General features: G+C 50.4%; 1 protein-coding gene across 2 annotated transcripts in view; it reads left to right on the forward strand.

Annotated features, from left to right (window-relative positions):
* Positions 1 to 20,650, forward strand: part of JAK2 (Janus kinase 2) — a 104,414-nt gene that overhangs the window by 41,687 nt on the left and 42,077 nt on the right. For both annotated transcript variants that reach the window (XM_081320851.1, XM_081320852.1), the window contains exons 3-7: positions 7,555 to 7,678; positions 16,051 to 16,168; positions 16,415 to 16,560; positions 17,525 to 17,846; positions 19,013 to 19,132. In XM_081320851.1, coding sequence (XP_081176977.1) covers positions 7,555 to 7,678; positions 16,051 to 16,168; positions 16,415 to 16,560; positions 17,525 to 17,846; positions 19,013 to 19,132 — 830 coding nt within the window. The remainder of the gene's footprint in view (positions 1 to 7,554; positions 7,679 to 16,050; positions 16,169 to 16,414; positions 16,561 to 17,524; positions 17,847 to 19,012; positions 19,133 to 20,650) is intronic.

The following is a 20,650-nucleotide window of genomic DNA, read 5'->3' on the forward strand; positions in this document are numbered from 1 at the left end:
CGTTCCTCCTGCCGACCTTTGGGGAGGTTTGGGCGCCTCCCCAAACCTCGGCAGGTCTCCGTTCCTCCTGCCGACCTTTGGGGAGGTTTGGGCGCCTCCCCAAACCTCGGCAGGTCTCCGTTCCTCCTGCCGACCTTTGGGGAGGTTTGGGCGCCTCCCCAAACCTCCCCAAACCTCGGCAGGTCTCCGTTCCTCCTGCCGACCTTTGGGGAGGTTTGGGCGCCTCCCCAAACCTCGGCAGGTCTCCGTTCCTCCGCGCAGACCTGCCGACCTTTGGGGAGGTTTGGGCGCCTCCCCAAACGTCCCCAAACCTCGGCAGGTCTCCGTTCCTGTTTGGGGAGGTTTGGGCGCCTCCCCAAACCTCCCCAAACCTCGGCAGGTCTCCGTTCCTCCGCGCAGACCTGCCGACGTTTGGGGAGGTTTGGGCGCCTCCCCAAACCTCCCCAAACCTCGGCAGGTCTCCGTTCCTGTTTGGGGAGGTTTGGGCGCCTCCCCAAACCTCCCCAAACCTCGGCAGGTCTCCGTTCCTCCGCGCAGACCTGCCGACCTTTGGGGAGGTTTGGGCGCCTCCCCAAACCTCGGCAGGTCTCCGTTCCTGTTTGGGGAGGTTTGGGCGCCTCCCCAAACCTCCCCAAACCTCGGCAGGTCTCCGTTCCTCCGCGCAGACCTGCCGACCTTTGGGGAGGTTTGGGCGCCTCCCCAAACGTCCCCAAACCTCGGCAGGTCTCCGTTCCTGTTTGGGGAGGTTTGGGCGCCTCCCCAAACGTCCCCAAACCTCGGCAGGTCTCCGTTCCTCCGCGCAGACCTGCCGACCTTTGGGGAGGTTTGGGCGCCTCCCCAAACGTCCCCAAACCTCGGCAGGTGTCCGTTCCTGTTTGGGGAGGTTTGGGCGCCTCCCCAAACCTCCCCAAACCTCGGCAGGTCTCCGTTCCTCCGCGCAGACCTGCCGACCTTTGGGGAGGTTTGGGCGCCTCCCCAAACGTCCCCAAACCTCGGCAGGTCTCCGTTCCTGTTTGGGGAGGTTTGGGCGCCTCCCCAAACCTCGGCAGGTCTCCGTTCCTCCGCGCAGACCTGCCGACCTTTGGGGAGGTTTGGGCGCCTCCCCAAACGTCCCCAAACCTCGGCAGGTCTCCGTTCCTGTTTGGGGAGGTTTGGGCGCCTCCCCAAACGTCCCCAAACCTCGGCAGGTCTCCGTTCCTCCGCGCAGACCTGCCGACGTTTGGGGAGGTTTGGGCGCCTCCCCAAACGTCCCCAAACCTCGGCAGGTCTCCGTTCCTGTTTGGGGAGGTTTGGGCGCCTCCCCAAACGTCCCCAAACCTCGGCAGGTCTCCGTTCCTCCGCGCAGACCTGCCGACCTTTGGGGAGGTTTGGGCGCCTCCCCAAACGTCCCCAAACCTCGGCAGGTCTCCGTTCCTGTTTGGGGAGGTTTGGGCGCCTCCCCAAACGTCCCCAAACCTCGGCAGGTCTCCGTTCCTCCGCGCAGACCTGCCGACCTTTGGGGAGGTTTGGGCGCCTCCCCAAACGTCCCCAAACCTCGGCAGGTCTCCGTTCCTGTTTGGGGAGGTTTGGGCGCCTCCCCAAACCTCGGCAGGTCTCCGTTCCTCCGCGCAGACCTGCCGACCTTTGGGGAGGTTTGGGCGCCTCCCCAAACGTCCCCAAACCTCGGCAGGTCTCTGTTCCTGTTTGGGGAGGTTTGGGCGCCTCCCCAAACGTCCCCAAACCTCGGCAGGTCTCCGTTCCTCCGCGCAGACCTGCCGACGTTTGGGGAGGTTTGGGCGCCTCCCCAAACGTCCCCAAACCTCGGCAGGTCTCCGTTCCTGTTTGGGGAGGTTTGGGCGCCTCCCCAAACCTCCCCAAACCTCGGCAGGTCTCCGTTCCTCCGCGCAGACCTGCCGACCTTTGGGGAGGTTTGGGCGCCTCCCCAAACGTCCCCAAACCTCGGCAGGTCTCCGTTCCTGTTTGGGGAGGTTTGGGCGCCTCCCCAAACGTCCCCAAACCTCGGCAGGTCTCCGTTCCTCCGCGCAGACCTGCCGACCTTTGGGGAGGTTTGGGCGCCTCCCCAAACGTCCCCAAACCTCGGCAGGTCTCCGTTCCTGTTTGGGGAGGTTTGGGCGCCTCCCCAAACCTCGGCAGGTCTCCGTTCCTCCGCGCAGACCTGCCGACCTTTGGGGAGGTTTGGGCGCCTCCCCAAACATCCCCAAACCTCGGCAGGTCTCCGTTCCTGTTTGGGGAGGTTTGGGCGCCTCCCCAAACGTCCCCAAACCTCGGCAGGTCTCCGTTCCTCCGCGCAGACCTGCCGACGTTTGGGGAGGTTTGGGCGCCTCCCCAAACGTCCCCAAACCTCGGCAGGTCTCCGTTCCTGTTTGGGGAGGTTTGGGCGCCTCCCCAAACCTCCCCAAACCTCGGCAGGTCTCCGTTCCTCCGCGCAGACCTGCCGACCTTTGGGGAGGTTTGGGCGCCTCCCCAAACGTCCCCAAACCTCGGCAGGTCTCCGTTCCTGTTTGGGGAGGTTTGGGCGCCTCCCCAAACGTCCCCAAACCTCGGCAGGTCTCCGTTCCTCCGCGCAGACCTGCCGACGTTTGGGGAGGTTTGGGGAGGCGCCCAAACCTCCCCAAAGGTCGGCAGGTCTGCGCGGAGGAACGGAGACCTGCCGAGGTTTGGGGAGGTTTGGGGAGGCGCCCAAACCTCCCCAAACAGGAACGGAGACCTGCCGAGGTTTGGGGAGGTTTGGGGAGGCGCCCAAACCTCCCCAAACGTCGGCAGGTCTGCGCGGAGGAACGGAGACCTGCCGAGGTTTGGGGAGGTTTGGGGAGGCGCCCAAACCTCCCCAAACAGGAACGGAGACCTGCCGAGGTTTGGGGACGTTTGGGGAGGCGCCCAAACCTCCCCAAAGGTCGGCAGGTCTGCGCGGAGGAACGGAGACCTGCCGAGGTTTGGGGAGGTTTGGGGAGGCGCCCAAACCTCCCCAAACAGGAACGGAGACCTGCCGAGGTTTGGGGACGTTTGGGGAGGCGCCCAAACCTCCCCAAAGGTCGGCAGGTCTGCGCGGAGGAACGGAGACCTGCCGAGGTTTGGGGAGGTTTGGGGAGGCGCCCAAACCTCCCCAAACAGGAACGGAGACCTGCCGAGGTTTGGGGAGGTTTGGGGAGGCGCCCAAACCTCCCCAAACGTCGGCAGGTCTGCGCGGAGGAACGGAGACCTGCCGAGGTTTGGGGAGGTTTGGGGAGGCGCCCAAACCTCCCCAAACAGGAACGGAGACCTGCCGAGGTTTGGGGACGTTTGGGGAGGCGCCCAAACCTCCCCAAAGGTCGGCAGGTCTGCGCGGAGGAACGGAGACCTGCCGAGGTTTGGGGAGGTTTGGGGAGGCGCCCAAACCTCCCCAAACAGGAACGGAGACCTGCCGAGGTTTGGGGACGTTTGGGGAGGCGCCCAAACCTCCCCAAAGGTCGGCAGGTCTGCGCGGAGGAACGGAGACCTGCCGAGGTTTGGGGACGTTTGGGGAGGCGCCCAAACCTCCCCAAAGGTCGGCAGGTCTGCGCGGAGGAACGGAGACCTGCCGAGGTTTGGGGAGGCGCCCAAACCTCCCCAAACAGGAACGGAGACCTGCCGAGGTTTGGGGAGGCGCCCAAACCTCCCCAAAGGTCGGCAGGTCTGCGCGGAGGAACGGAGACCTGCCGAGGTTTGGGGAGGCGCCCAAACCTCCCCAAACAGGAACGGAGACCTGCCGAGGTTTGGGGACGTTTGGGGAGGCGCCCAAACCTCCCCAAACGTCGGCAGGTCTGCGCGGAGGAACGGAGACCTGCCGAGGTTTGGGGACGTTTGGGGAGGCGCCCAAACCTCCCCAAACAGGAACGGAGACCTGCCGAGGTTTGGGGATGTTTGGGGAGGCGCCCAAACCTCCCCAAAGGTCGGCAGGTCTGCGCGGAGGAACGGAGACCTGCCGAGGTTTGGGGAGGCGCCCAAACCTCCCCAAACAGGAACGGAGACCTGCCGAGGTTTGGGGACGTTTGGGGAGGCGCCCAAACCTCCCCAAAGGTCGGCAGGTCTGCGCGGAGGAACGGAGACCTGCCGAGGTTTGGGGACGTTTGGGGAGGCGCCCAAACCTCCCCAAACAGGAACGGAGACCTGCCGAGGTTTGGGGACGTTTGGGGAGGCGCCCAAACCTCCCCAAAGGTCGGCAGGTCTGCGCGGAGGAACGGAGACCTGCCGAGGTTTGGGGAGGTTTGGGGAGGCGCCCAAACCTCCCCAAACAGGAACGGAGACCTGCCGAGGTTTGGGGACGTTTGGGGAGGCGCCCAAACCTCCCCAAACGTCGGCAGGTCTGCGCGGAGGAACGGAGACCTGCCGAGGTTTGGGGACGTTTGGGGAGGCGCCCAAACCTCCCCAAACAGGAACGGAGACCTGCCGAGGTTTGGGGATGTTTGGGGAGGCGCCCAAACCTCCCCAAAGGTCGGCAGGTCTGCGCGGAGGAACGGAGACCTGCCGAGGTTTGGGGAGGCGCCCAAACCTCCCCAAACAGGAACGGAGACCTGCCGAGGTTTGGGGACGTTTGGGGAGGCGCCCAAACCTCCCCAAAGGTCGGCAGGTCTGCGCGGAGGAACGGAGACCTGCCGAGGTTTGGGGACGTTTGGGGAGGCGCCCAAACCTCCCCAAACAGGAACGGAGACCTGCCGAGGTTTGGGGACGTTTGGGGAGGCGCCCAAACCTCCCCAAAGGTCGGCAGGTCTGCGCGGAGGAACGGAGACCTGCCGAGGTTTGGGGACGTTTGGGGAGGCGCCCAAACCTCCCCAAACAGGAACGGAGACCTGCCGAGGTTTGGGGACGTTTGGGGAGGCGCCCAAACCTCCCCAAACGTCGGCAGGTCTGCGCGGAGGAACGGAGACCTGCCGAGGTTTGGGGACGTTTGGGGAGGCGCCCAAACCTCCCCAAACAGGAACGGAGACCTGCCGAGGTTTGGGGACGTTTGGGGAGGCGCCCAAACCTCCCCAAAGGTCGGCAGGTCTGCGCGGAGGAACGGAGACCTGCCGAGGTTTGGGGAGGCGCCCAAACCTCCCCAAACAGGAACGGAGACCTGCCGAGGTTTGGGGACGTTTGGGGAGGCGCCCAAACCTCCCCAAAGGTCGGCAGGTCTGCGCGGAGGAACGGAGACCTGCCGAGGTTTGGGGAGGTTTGGGGAGGCGCCCAAACCTCCCCAAACAGGAACGGAGACCTGCCGAGGTTTGGGGAGGTTTGGGGAGGCGCCCAAACCTCCCCAAACGTCGGCAGGTCTGCGCGGAGGAACGGAGACCTGCCGAGGTTTGGGGAGGTTTGGGGAGGCGCCCAAACCTCCCCAAACAGGAACGGAGACCTGCCGAGGTTTGGGGACGTTTGGGGAGGCGCCCAAACCTCCCCAAAGGTCGGCAGGTCTGCGCGGAGGAACGGAGACCTGCCGAGGTTTGGGGAGGTTTGGGGAGGCGCCCAAACCTCCCCAAACAGGAACGGAGACCTGCCGAGGTTTGGGGACGTTTGGGGAGGCGCCCAAACCTCCCCAAAGGTCGGCAGGTCTGCGCGGAGGAACGGAGACCTGCCGAGGTTTGGGGACGTTTGGGGAGGCGCCCAAACCTCCCCAAAGGTCGGCAGGTCTGCGCGGAGGAACGGAGACCTGCCGAGGTTTGGGGAGGCGCCCAAACCTCCCCAAACAGGAACGGAGACCTGCCGAGGTTTGGGGACGTTTGGGGAGGCGCCCAAACCTCCCCAAAGGTCGGCAGGTCTGCGCGGAGGAACGGAGACCTTCCGAGGTTTGGGGAGGTTTGGGGAGGCGCCCAAACCTCCCCAAACAGGAACGGAGACCTGCCGAGGTTTGGGGACGTTTGGGGAGGCGCCCAAACCTCCCCAAAGGTCGGCAGGTCTGCGCGGAGGAACGGAGACCTGCCGAGGTTTGGGGAGGTTTGGGGAGGCGCCCAAACCTCCCCAAAGGTCGGCAGGAGGAACGGAGACCTGCCGAGGTTTGGGGACGTTTGGGGAGGCGCCCAAACCTCCCCAAAGGTCGGCAGGAGGAACGGAGACCTGCCGAGGTTTGGGGAGGTTTGGGGAGGCGCCCAAACCTCCCCAAAGGTCGGCAGGAGGAACGGAGACCTGCCGAGGTTTGGGGACGTTTGGGGAGGCGCCCAAACCTCCCCAAAGGTCGGCAGGAGGAACGGAGACCTGGGGAGGTTTGGGGAGGCGCCCAAACCTCCCCAAAGGTCGGCAGGAGGAACGGAGACCTGCCGAGGTTTGGGGAGGCGCCCAAACCTCCCCAAACGTCGGCAGGTCTGCGCGGAGGAACGGAGACCTGCCGAGGTTTGGGGAGGCGCCCAAACCTCCCCAAACGTCGGCAAATCTCCGTTCCTCCGCGCCCTGCCTGCCTGCTTCTTTCCGCTGCGGAAAGAAGCAGGCAGGCAAGGCGCGGAGTTTGGGGAGGTGCGCGCGCACCTCCCCAAACCTCCCCAAACTTCGGCAGGTCTCGGACGGCGGTGGCTTGGGAGAGGTGCGGGCGATCCCGGAAGCACCAAAGCCTCGGCCGCGCACAAGTCCTCGGTAAGTTTTTTTGTTGACTGGAGTATAAGCCGAAGTGGAATTTTTCAGCCCAAAAAGTGGGCTGAAAAATTCGGCTTATACTCAAGTATATACGGTACATATATTAAAACTTCGTAATTCAAGGAGGAAGTTGATTTTGTAATTTTCTTGCTCAGTTTGAACTGTCCCATGCTGTTACAAAGATTCTCCAGCTTTCTGGAACAGTTTGGAGTAGCATGGTGATGCAGGTACACACCTGTGCAAGCACATGCATGTGTTGACTATAAAATTACTGGGAGTCAACTCTCATTCTGATCAGATGAGCATCTTCTGGGCCAAAGAGTCTTCTCTTTGCAGAGAGAGACCATATATATAACTCATGAAATCAAAGCCAGTAGTTAAGGGAGGTTATACAGTGACTGCTGCTGAAGAGACATCCTGCCCTATTCTTTTCTGTATAATGTTTATTCATATCTCTTGTGTTTGTATAACATTATTTAAAAATTGCTGAAAAGAATTACTGAGATATAATGTTTCTGTTTAGGTGTTAGCTTCTAAATTTTTTGTTGATCATCTTTTGAGATTTAAAATCCAAAGAAAGGGTGAAACCTTGTGGGTACAGCCAGCTAAGTACCACGTTCTGTGTGATAAAGACTTTACAGAATGTACTCATTCAGCTGCCACTCATTCAGCAATTGTTCACACTTATGACTGGTCCTTGTACTTACATTGTTCATAGCATCGCCACAGTTATGTGATCATCATTTGCAACCTCCTTTGATGGCTTCTTGTTAACAAATCAATGAGGAAACAAGTAAGAGGTTACAAATTGTGATCATGTAACATCCTCACTTAACAATGATTTGCATAATGATGACAACTGGAAATGCCAAAGTTTCTGTTGCTAAGTGGAACAATCAAATGACCACGTTGCTTAGCTGTGGAAATTCCAGTCCCAATTATCATTGTTAAGCAAGGACTATCTGTAGTGAGGTTCTTTTTTCCTCTTTTGCCTTATAGGGATCCTGCCTGTGTACCACAACATGTTTGCACTAATGAATGAGGTTGACCGATGTTGGTATCCTCCAAATTACACCTTCCAAATAGATGGATCAGCTACTATCACTGTACTCTATCGAATAAGGTAATGCTAATTGTCATTTAATTGGAAGTAAATGGGGCTTTGTTTTGGGTAAGATTGCACTGTTTTGTTCCTGAAAACAAAGCAGTTATTTCTGGAGAAGGTTTGAGTTAGACTCTGATTTCATTTATGTATCATCTTAAAGAACTTTTTCAATCATATGTAAAGGAGGAACTTTAATCAGAGAATCACAGGTGTCAGCTAATGATTTCTTTAATCTGAGTTTTTAATATATGGGCATAAGTAAAAGTTAACAGGAGTGCTGAATTACACCACTTTATCAAATACTTGGGAGCCGAGGCCTTGGCAGCACAAGGAAATGACAGCCAATCGCCAGCCATCAACACACCAATCAGCCAATAGGAAGACACCACATAAACATGACTCACAGAATAGCCAAAAGCATGTATTTCAGTAGAGAAAAATTCCCTGAAGATGGGCTCCAATATGAGTCTGAAAGCTCGGAAGAGTACACCTCTGGTTCCGGTGACCAACCCAAATTCGATCTCATAAATAAGAGTGTATTATTTTTAGCCCTTTACTGACAATCTTGAGCAATAGAATCACTCAGAGATTTTAGGGCAGCATGGCTGATAAAGATTCTGTAAAACCCTATTCAGGAGTGTCAGGATCAGTGCTCGGTGCAAGGCTTTTCCTTAGTTGAAAGTTATAGGAGGATCCCATTTGTTATCTTGTATGCTCCTGATTATTCTTTTTACTCAGGAGTAAAGTTCCTTCTTTAAGTACCCTGCAGCAGAAATCTCTTATGGGCTAATAATACTTTCTGGCCCTTTACATGGCTTTAACTCACCTGGAAAATAGTACACAGGTAGTCCTTGTTTAACCTTCACTCATTCAGCAACTGTTTCAAGTTGCTATAGCGCTGAACAAGGGGTATATAAGATGGGTCTTCATAGATGCGGCCATTGGCATGTCCCCTTGGTCATGTGATCATGATTCATGCCCTTGGTGGCTGGTTTAGCGGCAGGAAGGACAAAGGAGACGCGTCTTCGTTAACAGGTTTATTTAGTCAGCCCGGACAACGGGAACGGTAAAACAGCATGCTTATATAGGTAGCTGTCTAACGGGACAGCAAATCAGCTGGGCGCATTTTCCCTCCAAGACAGGGGGCCAATCAGTCAGCTGTTAGGGCAGAAATTTCCCCAGCGACAGCGCTTAGCAGGTAACTAGGCAGGGAATCCTGTCAGCTGGTTTTGGCGGGCGGCCGGTGTTTGACAGCTTGTCGCCGCGACTGCGCATGCGCCAACTTTGACAGCTCGCGGCGGCCGCCGGGGGTTGCCGCGAGTTTGACAGATGAGTGGTGAATGCGCATGCGTCAGTATTTGACAGCTCGCGGCTGCCGCTGTGGGGTAGCCGCGGTTTTGACAGTTCGCGGCTGTGTGCGCATGCGCGGCGTTTGACAGCTGTCAAACGGCCGCGTGTGCTTGCGGGAGCGTCTGCGCATGTGTCAGATTTGACAGCTGTCAGTGCGGCCGCGTAAATGCGGCCTATGACAGCTGTCATTATGGTTTGCAGAACATTGCACCCCTTTCCCCCCCCCTTGAACTGAACAAGGTAATTATTTTTAACTTTTAACAGTGTTAGAACTTGTTGGCGCATTCCCGGCCCATTCGAAGTCCCGTAAGTATGCTGGCGGCCTTTTCTGTCGTGTGGATCTGCGAGGTGACGGTTTCTCCATTGTTGCGGGGGCTTCCTCGGGAGGAAGGTCGGCTGGATCGGGGACATTCTCTGGGTGAACGGTGCTGGGGGGTGCAGGATCTTCCGCCGCTGTTTCTGGCGTGGAGGTGTTGGGGGGTGACCTGGGTCGGAGTTGATCTGCATGTCTCCGTAGTGTGAGTCCCGAGCCAGCATTTATGGTGTATGACAGGGGCCCGGTTTGATCGAGAACCACCCCCTGGGTCCATTTATCCCTTCCCCCATAATTTCGGGCCCAGACATTTTGTCCCTTAGAGAATGTTTTGTGTGGCAAGTTGTTGGTTTTTTCGGCCGCTGGTCTGTCTGGGTGCAGTCTGTCAAGTCGAGTGACCAGTCGGCGACCCCATCTTAGTTCCGCTGGGGATTTACCGGTGGTTGACACGGGAGTGGAGTGGTGAGCGAGGAGGAAGCGGGCGAGTCGACGGTGCCAGTTCCCGACGATCATTCTGCGCAGAGAGTCTTTGGTGGTCTTTACCATGACCTCTGCGAGGCCATTGCTGGACGGGTGGAACGGAGCCGATGTTGCGTGTCTAATACAGTTCCTCCTCGTGAAGATCTGGAAATCACGGGAGGTAAATTGAGGTCCGTTGTCAGTGATTATGACATCTGGTAGACCGTGGGTGGCAAAAACTCCCCTTAAGGCTTGAATAGTGGCCTCTGATGTGGTGCTTGAAACCGGGAGAACCTCCAGCCATTTAGAGTAACTATCTACAATAATTAAAAATGTTTGTCCCTGGAACGGTCCTGCGTAATCGAGGTGGATGCGGGACCAAGGATTGGAAGTGGTTTCCCATTTGTGGACCGGGGCGTGTGGAGGGGAGGGTCTGGTTTGCTGGCAGAGATAGCAGCCGGCTACATGCTGCTCGATGTCCCTGTCTAAGGATGGCCACCAGATGTAGCTGCGTGCCAGAGCCTTCATTTTTGAGATGCCAGGGTGGCCCTCATGTAGTGTTTGGAGAACTTTTGCTCTGTGGCATGAGGGGATTATTACCCTGCAGCCCCAAAGGATGCAGCCTAAATGTGTTGAAAGCTCTTGTCTTTTTGCAAAATAAGGTTGGATGGAGGGTGAGGGGCAGGTTGATTGCCAACCTGATGTGACCCATGAGAGTACCCTGCTGAGGGTGGGGTCCCTGGTTGTGGCAAGTGCGATGTCTCTAGCTGTTACTGGGCATTCAGTGAGTTCTTGTATGGCCAGGACTTGGCCGGCTGGGGCTGGATCAGGGTCTATTTGGGGAAGTGGGAGCCTGCTAAGGCCGTCTGCGTGGGACATTTCCTTCCCAGGCTTGTAGATCAACTGATAGGAGTAGGCAGAGAGGAATGTCGTCCAGCGAAGCATTCGCGGGGATAAAATTTGCGGGGTTTGGCGGTCCCATGTGAATATGCCCAGGAGAGGTTTGTGGTCTGTATAGATTTTAAAGGGTCTGCCATAGAGGTAATCATGGAATTTTTTAATTCCAGCCACAATAGCCAGGGCTTCTTTATCTATTTGCGCGTAATTGCGCTCGGTTTTTGAAAGTGTCCTTGAGTAGTAAGCGATCGGGGCTTGCGTGTCATCGTTAAGGGAGTGGCTGAGGACTGCCCCGATGCCATAAGGGGAAGCATCGCAGGCGATGCATAGGGGTTTGGTTTCGTTGTAGTGCGATATGGTTGTATCGCTGGAAAGTAATTTTTTTAGCTGTTTAAAGCTGTCATTGTGAAGTGGAGTCCACTTCCAGGGGGCCCCTTTGTCCAGGAGCCTATGAAGGGGTTCTGCTATTGTGGCTTTTGCGGGTAGAAATGAATGGTAGAAATTTAGGAGCCCTAGGAATGCCTGGAGCTCCGTTCTATTTTTTGGGGGGGGTGCGGCTTGTTTTGCCTGTATTTTTGCGTTGGTGGGGTGAATGCCCTTGTCGTCTATTTTGTACCCCAGGAATTCTGCGGAGGGCACTCCGATTGAACACTTCTCACGTTTTAATTTTAAACCAGCTGCGCGGAATCTCGAGAGGACTTCGTGCAGCCTGGTTGCTAGGGACTGGGTGGAATCGCCCGCGATGAGCACGTCGTCAAAATACGGGCAGACTCCGGGGATGCCTTTGAGGGTGCGCTCCATGACTTCCTGGAATATTCCAGGTGCCACGGAGATGCCAAATTGGAGGCGGTTCACCCTGAACGCCCCTCTGTGCGTCACTATGGTTTGGGCTTCTGCGGTTTCCCTGGTTACAGGGAGTTGCAGGAAGGCATGTGCCAAGTCTAGTTTGGCGAAAATGGAGCCGGACCCTATTTCCGATAGAACATCTCTTACTGACGGAACTGGGTACGCATGCGGGTTGAGTGCGCGGTTGAGGGTCGCTTTATAGTCTGCGCAGATTCTGACGTCACCATTGGGTTTGACAGGTGTCACTATGGGGGTTTCCCAAGTTCCGCTGTCAGTGGGTTCTAGGACTCCTAGTTTGAGCAAGCGGTCTAGTTCTCTGTCTATTTTGGGTTTTAGGGCGAAGGGAACTTTCCTGGCTTTTATTCTAACTGGTCCGACCTCTGGTTTGAACTTGAGGTCGATGGGGGGGCCATTGTATTTGCCCAGTGAGCCGTCAAACACATCCGCAAATTTTTTGCAGATAGTATCTAAAGAGTCGGTTTGGATGCGGTTTGTTCCCTCGAGGCGAATGCCTAATGCCTCAAACCAATCTAGTCCTATTAAACTAGTTCTTGGTTGCTTAGTTATTTGGGCTGTTAAGTGGCCTGAGAATTTTTTAAAATCGACTTTCAGGACGGCTTGTCCCCTTAAGTCTATTTGCGCCCCTTGAAAATCTGCCAGCAAGACCCTGGAGGGTTGGATAGGAATGTGGTGGTTTGTTTTGGTGGCTATCTTTTGGAGGGTGTCTCCCGACAGGATTGAAACGGAGGATCCTGAGTCGACCTCCATTTCACAGGGGATTCCCTGTATTTTGACCCACGTCCTAACTTTGGCTCTGGGGATGTTGTTAGCGGGGGTTTTAGTTAAGGAGCAAACGGACCCTATGACCTTTGGTTGAGGGCGGGGAGGGACTGTCCTACCTGCGGGGATCTCGTCAAGGTCGTGGAGGGTCTCCCGGTTTAGGCTGCGACATGCTGATCGGATGTGGCCGGTCTTGCCACAGCCGTGGCACTTTGCGTTCCTAAACCTGCAGGTGGCTCGGGCATGGCTTCCGCCGCAACTGGCACACTTTGCTCTGGCGTTGGTCTGCGGCTTCTTCGTGTTGGGGCCCGATTGTCGGTCTTGGTTGCGGCTCCTTTCCCGGCCGGCGGTCATCCGGTTGAAGCGGGAGAGGATCGCATCGACCCTGGATTCGGGCTCCGGCGGCCCCTGGCCGAGCTCCCTGGCCTGATGGACAGAGTTGCCCGGGTTTTCGCCAAACGGCTCGATTTCGTCGCGGTGGCTATCTTCGTATGCCATTATCTCCAGCGTGAGCTCTGCGAGGTCCATTGTGGGCTTCGCCACAAGTTTCCTCTGCAGGCGCGGGTTCTGGAGACCGGCGATAACTTGATCGCGGATCCGGTCCTCCAGGTCGGGGAAATGGCATTTGCGGGCGGCGTGCCTGACGGTCGCGATGAAAGCGGTGGTGGTTTCACCCGGCTGCTGCTTCCGTCGGGCGAACGATAGCCGCCAATATAGTTCGGACCGCCTTGGCACGAAGTGTTTGCTGAGGCGGTCCGTGAGCTCGGCAAACGGAATGGTGGTGACCGGGTCCGGGCTGCAGAGGCCAACGGCGATATCGTACACCGCTGGCCCGCTCAGGCATAGGAGCGCGGCGGCCTTGTGGCGGTCCTCCGTGATCTTATTTACAAGGAGGTACCCCTCAACCTGGCCCAAATGCGACTCCCATCCTTCGGGGTGCCGGACGTCGAACTCCCTTATGTGTCCTAGGGCTGCCATTCCGGGTCCGCGGTACTTGGGCGCCTGGTAGGTTGGCTTGTCCGGTCAGTGACTTAGCAAGTGACTTCAGCGGTTGACCGGACAGCAACACTCCTGGCCCGTGGCTTCGGCTAGTACCGGGATCCCACCTTCGTCGCCAGGTGGTTTAGCGGCAGGAAGGACAAAGGAGACGCGTCTTCGTTAACAGGTTTATTTAGTCAGCCCGGACAACGGGAACGGTAAAACAGCATGCTTATATAGGTAGCTGTCTAACGGGACAGCAAATCAGCTGGGCGCATTTTCCCTCCAAGACAGGGGGCCAATCAGTCAGCTGTTAGGGCAGAAATTTCCCCAGCGACAGCGCTTAGCAGGTAACTAGGCAGGGAATCCTGTCAGCTGGTTTTGGCGGGCGGCCGGTGTTTGACAGCTTGTCGCCGCGACTGCGCATGCGCCAACTTTGACAGCTCGCGGCGGCCGCCGGGGGTTGCCGCGAGTTTGACAGATGAGTGGTGAATGCGCATGCGTCAGTATTTGACAGCTCGCGGCTGCCGCTGTGGGGTAGCCGCGGTTTTGACAGTTCGCGGCTGTGTGCGCATGCGCGGCGTTTGACAGCTGTCAAACGGCCGCGTGTGCTTGCGGGAGCGTCTGCGCATGTGTCAGATTTGACAGCTGTCAGTGCGGCCGCGTAAATGCGGCCTATGACAGCTGTCATTATGGTTTGCAGAACATTGCAGTGGCCATCTTGCAATTATGTTGAACCATCTTGTAGCTATGTGATTGCCATTTGTGACCTTCACTGCCAACTTCTGACAAGCGAAGTCAATGGCGAAATTGGCAGAAGTCCACAAATGGCAATCACATGACCATGGGATGCTGCAATCATGTGGGATTTGCCTAATGACAGCAACTGAGACAGCTGAGAATGTCATAAGTTGACATAGTTACATGAAATTGCATCTTACAACTGTTTCCCATTGCAATGGAGTTGCTGGTCCCAATTAAGAGAGGACTACTTGTGTCTACAGGCAGTCTTAACAACTGAGATGTCACTTCTTGTATCCTGATTAGGTCCGCAGCTGGAGAGGGCGAATTTCTTCCCCAGCTGAGACCAAAACCCCTTGTATCAAATCAAAACTTGAAATTATATGTGTCAGAATTAGGGCTGGGATATTTAGTGCTGCCTATTAACATTTGACATTAGGCAGCAGTGGGGCTTAATGGTTATATATGTCATTGAGTGAAACAAAAACATTCTAAAGGGATAATAAAGGAAAAAGAAAAGAAATACATAATATATCTATATGTTTTAGTTTTTAAAAATTATGAAGGACCCCAAAGGATATTTTGTAGCTTATATTTACTTATATTTACTGTAAATTTGCTATACTGCTTTTCATTATTATTTAATGCAATTTTGACATTGTATTATTTTCAACATAGACTGAGAAATAATTTTGAATTTGAGGACCCCTGAGAGGATATTGGAGGATCCCCAGGAGTCCTAGCACCACATTTTAAGAAACTTGTCCTAGAACATTGAATTGTGCCACAATGTAATTCAAGCTGTGGTAGACGAAGTATGACATACAGACCATGAAGAGATACTTGTGCATTGTCAAAAAGTGAAGTTCTTTATGTTAGGATTCACATTATTATACTGTAAAACTAGCCTCTGAGTAAGCAAAGGGCAAATTGAAGTCACTCTGCAGATAATTTGTACCCTTCCTTTATTATTATTCAGATCTGAAAACTAATTTTGAGTTAATGGAAGTAGTTGCCTCAGACTAGAAAAGTGGCTGTTGGACACTTCCACATTGTAATGCCGACATGATGATTGGTCTTTGATCTCACACACATAATGAAATTATTTTGTTCCTTATCAGATAGCTGATGTGGTAAACAATCTACCTTTTCTTCACAGCTTCATAATGTAATTTGGTAGCATTGGCAGTAGTGAGGAAAGTTTATTCTCCAGTTCTACAAGATCTAGGATTACATTGATATACAACAAAAATTGTACCATGCCCAATAGCTTTCTCTAGAGAACTACTTCTGCCTTTTCTTCTCACAAGCCATATTCTTAGATGTTCTTACTTTCTTCTATACCAGAAATTTATTTAAACAGGAATTCAGAGCTTTTTTTTTAATATGGGGCTTAGGAAAACATTGAGAAAATAATGACTGAAGTGATTGCAGTGGCTGCTTCAAAAGTCTGATCTTCAAAGTTGGCTACATTTAGCATAGTAATTTATATTATGGTTGGTTGCATAGTCAGCCAGATGTTTAGACTGGATTTGGCCTATTTGTCCAACTATTGAGTCCTTATATATATTATTTTATTATTAATTATAAAATCTAGCATAATAACTTCAATTCTTTCCAGAGAGGCTTCACTCTGAATCAGATTTCCTTCCATTAATTAACAGTCCTTGTCTTAATGGCTTGATTGACAATTATTTGTCAGTTGACAAAGTTACTAACTAAATGCCAATTTAAGGCAAAATAATATTTCAAATTGAAAACTTATTTGACATGCATTAAATTACTGCTTGGTTTAGTGAAAAACAAAATGCTAAAATTGTTGTGTGAATGTTCTTCCCATGAATTTTGAATAGCAGCCAAATTTATGAAGTTTATTTTCAAAAAAATTGAAGGTAACAATTAAATAAAATAGTTTGATTGACAGAGTAACATACTCGAAACCCTAATTTTATCTCATTTAGATTTTAGTAACTTTATTCTGTGAAAAAGTAAAAACTTTAATATGTGACATACTGTTTCTGTACAGATTTTATTTCCCACACTGGTATTGTAGCAACAGTATACGAGCATACCGGTATGGTGTTTCTCGAAGTGCAGAGAGTCCCGTCCTTGATGATATTGTCATGTCTTACCTATTTGCTCAGGTAAAAAATGTTAACTCATTATATAGATCTGTAGGTATTTACTCATAAATTGATTACGCTTATATTGCTTATCTAAAAATACTTGAAAGGTTATTACTCTTCAGTATAACAAGATTGGGAGTAGCTTCAAAATACTGCTGAATTGTGTGGTTTGGACTGATTTTTATGGAAGACTTTTCAAGTTACAGTAAAAATAACCCACAGTGAAACACTCATCAGGAGTTCTCGGTCTTGTTTTTGATTCAGTGGCGAGAAGATTTTGTCCACGGGTGGGTAATAATGGCTGTGACTCATGAAACGCAGGAAGAATGTCTTGGAATGGCTGTCCTTGATATGATGAGAATGGCCAAAGAGAAGGACCAAACTCCATTAGCCATTTACAATTCTGTAAGGTAATTATTTATTTTTTGAAATAGCACATCAATCACATATACAGCATAAGTAAAAATACATTCTCAATCTCATATACTCTATCCAGATAGATCACTGCAATTCATATCTAAGTATTGCCTCTGCTAGAAATGAGAGTAAAGTTAAAGGAGTGATGACAAAGAGTTGTATCAAGGGCAACTCATTTCTCCTCTTTTCTGTCATGATCTTCTTTCTTTAATGCAAAACATGAATAGATTAGATATTCATTAGGTTTAGAACAATAACTGCTTCTGAACCTATTAACTGTTTTTCAAAACTGGTTGTTGAGGTTTTCAGATCTGTTGGCAGAAGCCCCAAACTGTGATTGTGCAAGCAGAAAAGTCAATTCTTTATTCCTTTTACACACACACACACACACACACACACACACACACCAGTACTTCATAGTCATCTGTTTTAGAGGGTCCACAAGACGAAAAAGCAGAAGGAAGGATGGAAGGGGGCGGGGGAGGAAAGTTCTATTCTGGTCACACGTTGAAAATTAAAATCAACTCACACTGCTGTACTTTCCCCAAAAACTTTCAGTACAGTATGTACAACTCTGAAAGATATGTCTGACCTACGTTATGTCAGCAATTTCCTCTTCACATTCCTAAAATGTACATCTTGTCCATTGTACTACATTGGATTGCAGAAAACAGATATTGACAGATTTAAAGGAGCTAGCAGTGTGCTTCATTTTATTGGAGGGTAATAATGCAGCCAAACGCAAGAGAGTTGAATTGTTTTTTTTTATCTATAGTTCAATACAGTATATTTATTTTTTTCCCCTTAAGTTCTTAGTTCTGTTGGCTGTAGATAGAATATTTGGTGATACAAATGCTCAGTTGTAAACCCCTTGATTTTTTTTACTGTAGAAAAATAACTGTCTTTGAATTGCTTAGTGATGTTTGATTACTCATTTGGTAGTTCTTGTATTCACAGCTACAAAATGTTTTTGCCAAAATGCATCAGGAAAAAAATCCAAGATTATCATATTTTGACACGAAAAAGAATAAGGTACAGGTTCCGGAAATTTATCCAGCAATTCAGCCAGTGCAAAGCAACTGCCAGAAATCTGAAACTGAAGTATCTCATTAATTTGGAAACCCTCCAGTCTGCCTTTTACTCAGAAGTGTTTAACGTGAAGGATCCTGGAAGAGAACCTTCAGATGCAGAATCTTTTGCAACTGTTATTATAAGTGGAAATGGCGGGATACAATATTCCAGAGGAAAACAAAATGTCAGTGAGATGCTTGCAGATGAGGTAATATTTGATCATGTTCTTTCATACTTACTTCAGTAGAAACCTATTAAGATGTCACTGGATGACAGAAGGATTTTGCTTTGTCATGAGAATGCATGGTAACTAATTAGAAACAACACTGCACAGTGATTAAAAATTACACAGTAGATAAGTAGATAATTTCTCAGAAGATAATTAATGGGCAGAATGGAAGATTGAAAGCTTCGTAAATCTTAGTGGGCACCTACTTCTTTTCCACAATCTCCATGATGCAGGGGGTTGGTTAACCTTGTGGAATTCCAGCCATATGTTGCTTCTTAATATTCATAATTGCCTACCCACACTAATGCAGAGGTCCCCAACCTTTGGGGCACCAGGGACCGGTTATGTGGAGAGAGATTTTTCTGCGGATCTGAGGGAGTGGTGGTTTTCTGTGCAGACTGCATCCTGTGGATGGAGCTTTGCTTGTTTGTGCGGACCGGTTGCTGGCATGCCGTGGCCCAGTACTGGTCCACAGACTGGGGGTTGGGGACCCCTGCACTAATGCACATGTAATTCTTAATTTGTACTTAAAACCAGCAGGATTGTAAACATGGACTACTTAAAATTACCAGTATTATTACTGCAGAGAAAACTGATTTAGCAATAGAAATTATTGTAAAACAGAAAATGGCATTTTCAACTTCTCACTGCGATATTGGTATATACATTTTCCTTTAATGTTCTGTCTCTTAACGGTAATACTACAACTTTGTATTTCATGAGGTTTTCCTTAGAACTATAGAAGAGAAATGTTTGGAAATTGCTTCACCACAATTTGCAGTTGATGCTTGAGGGTGGAGTAATCTTTCAACGGTTTATTCAGATGGATTCCTTCTACTTGTTAACCTTTGGAATTTTTTCTGATATTCATTTAATTGTTTTGATTATATGGCTATGTTCCAATCCCTATTTCTGCTGCAGATGTTGTAAGGGGGCAGGAGGTGTCCTCCTGTCCTAAAGACCTCACTTATTGCCACATATGATCACATATATTTATTAGCAGTGGGCCCCTAAAGTATTTGGCAGTTCAGATCTATAAACATTAAATTAGAATTTCATTCTTTGAATTGATTAAAATCTTGATCTAAATATTTCAAATGATTATCTTCCAAAGCGTCATTGTTTTTTGCTCTTGTTTTTTGCAGGACATACAAACCTACTGTGATTTTCCCGATATTATAGATGTCAGTATTAAGCAAGCAAATCAAGAAAGTTCTGGAGAAAGTAGAATTGTAACCATTCACAAGCAGGACAGCAAGAATCTGGTACTGTAGCTAACTTTGGTGACTTTGTGTTATGTGTATTAATTGGTCAAATAAATTAGATAATGTGCTTTGCATTTTAGCATTACTTTGGTATCTAATACAGCCACAGTTGGCAATCATAGAAACAGTTATTTCTACAATGTGCAATAAAATCATTTTCCAATTAAAAAGGAAGCTTTTGAGGATTACATCATAACCCTTATTCTCTTGCAAAATTAATGTGATTATTATATGTTGTTAAATATTACAGTCAGCATTATATAGTGTTTCAGTTTTTGAGAAGTGTTTTAGAATATGTGGATGGGAGGCACAAATATAACAATATTCGCCCACATGTTAGCTATACTTTTAATTGACCACATTGCTTTCCGATTCCCAAACATAGTTATGGGTAAAGATGCAGCTATCTGAATCTTCTTTTTGGAAATGAATTTGAAGTAGAGATTTCTATTCTTGAAGTAGAAAACAGAGAAGCACATAACCCCAAAACCATGTCTTATTTCAGTGTGGAAATATTGGGAGAGATTTACCTATTGGTATTTGTATTTAAACAGGCCTGAATAAGATTGACATGTTAGCTATCCATGTTTGTTTCTTTTCCTGACATGAGAGCATACTTACACAATTTTAAAAAATGATCGTGTGGCAAATTTTCACTCACCCTCAGTTCGATAATTCTTTTGAGAAATTGAATGTTTTTTCTAAGCCTGTGTAAAATTGTTTGCTAATACCCTTGTATTGAATTATGGTTTGTTCTGAAAGTTGATGGTTTTAACATAATCAACATGTAGTCTAGATCAGGGGTCCCCAACCTCCAGTCCATGGACTGGTACCGGGTCGCTCGCATGCCAGCAACTGGTCTGCAAAAACAAGCAAAGTCTCATTCATGGGATGTAGGCCGCATACAAAACCACGCACTCTCCGGTCCATGGAAAAACCTTTCTCCATGGAACCGGTACCTGGTGCCCTAAACGTTGGGGACCTCTGCTCTAGATATTAATTACAAGTACAGAACACATATTTTTGTCTATAGATATCTATGGGAAATGACTCAGATACTAAGACTTCTTGTATATGTATGAGATCTAATACACACTGATGTGGACCTTTTAAAATGCTGAACTGCCTGGGCCTAAATCAGGGCCCATAAACATTTTCCACACTGATTATAGCATGTGTCCTTTGAGTGATAGATCAAGCACTATATTTCAAGAAAGAGGAAGGGGCTAAATCAAAATAAAACTAGATTCAAGCATATTTAAACCAAGTATAGTTAATATGAATAGTTCCTTGCTATTGAATAATGTCTTATTAGAATCATAAAGTTGGAAGGCACATCTAATTCAGCCTCATGCTTGGTGAAAGAAGCATGCAGTTCCTCTAACCTAGTGATTTAAAGTAATTCAAAGTATACAACAAAAACCATGTTTGCAGTTTGTATCCTAACAGATGTCAGGACAATTGAATTTCCCCATCATTACTACTTTGTGTCTCTTTGAAATATATACCTTTCAGTTT

Source organism: Vipera berus, assembly GCF_964194415.1.
Source record: "Vipera berus genome assembly, chromosome: 2".
NCBI classification, from domain to species: domain Eukaryota; kingdom Metazoa; phylum Chordata; class Lepidosauria; order Squamata; family Viperidae; genus Vipera; species Vipera berus.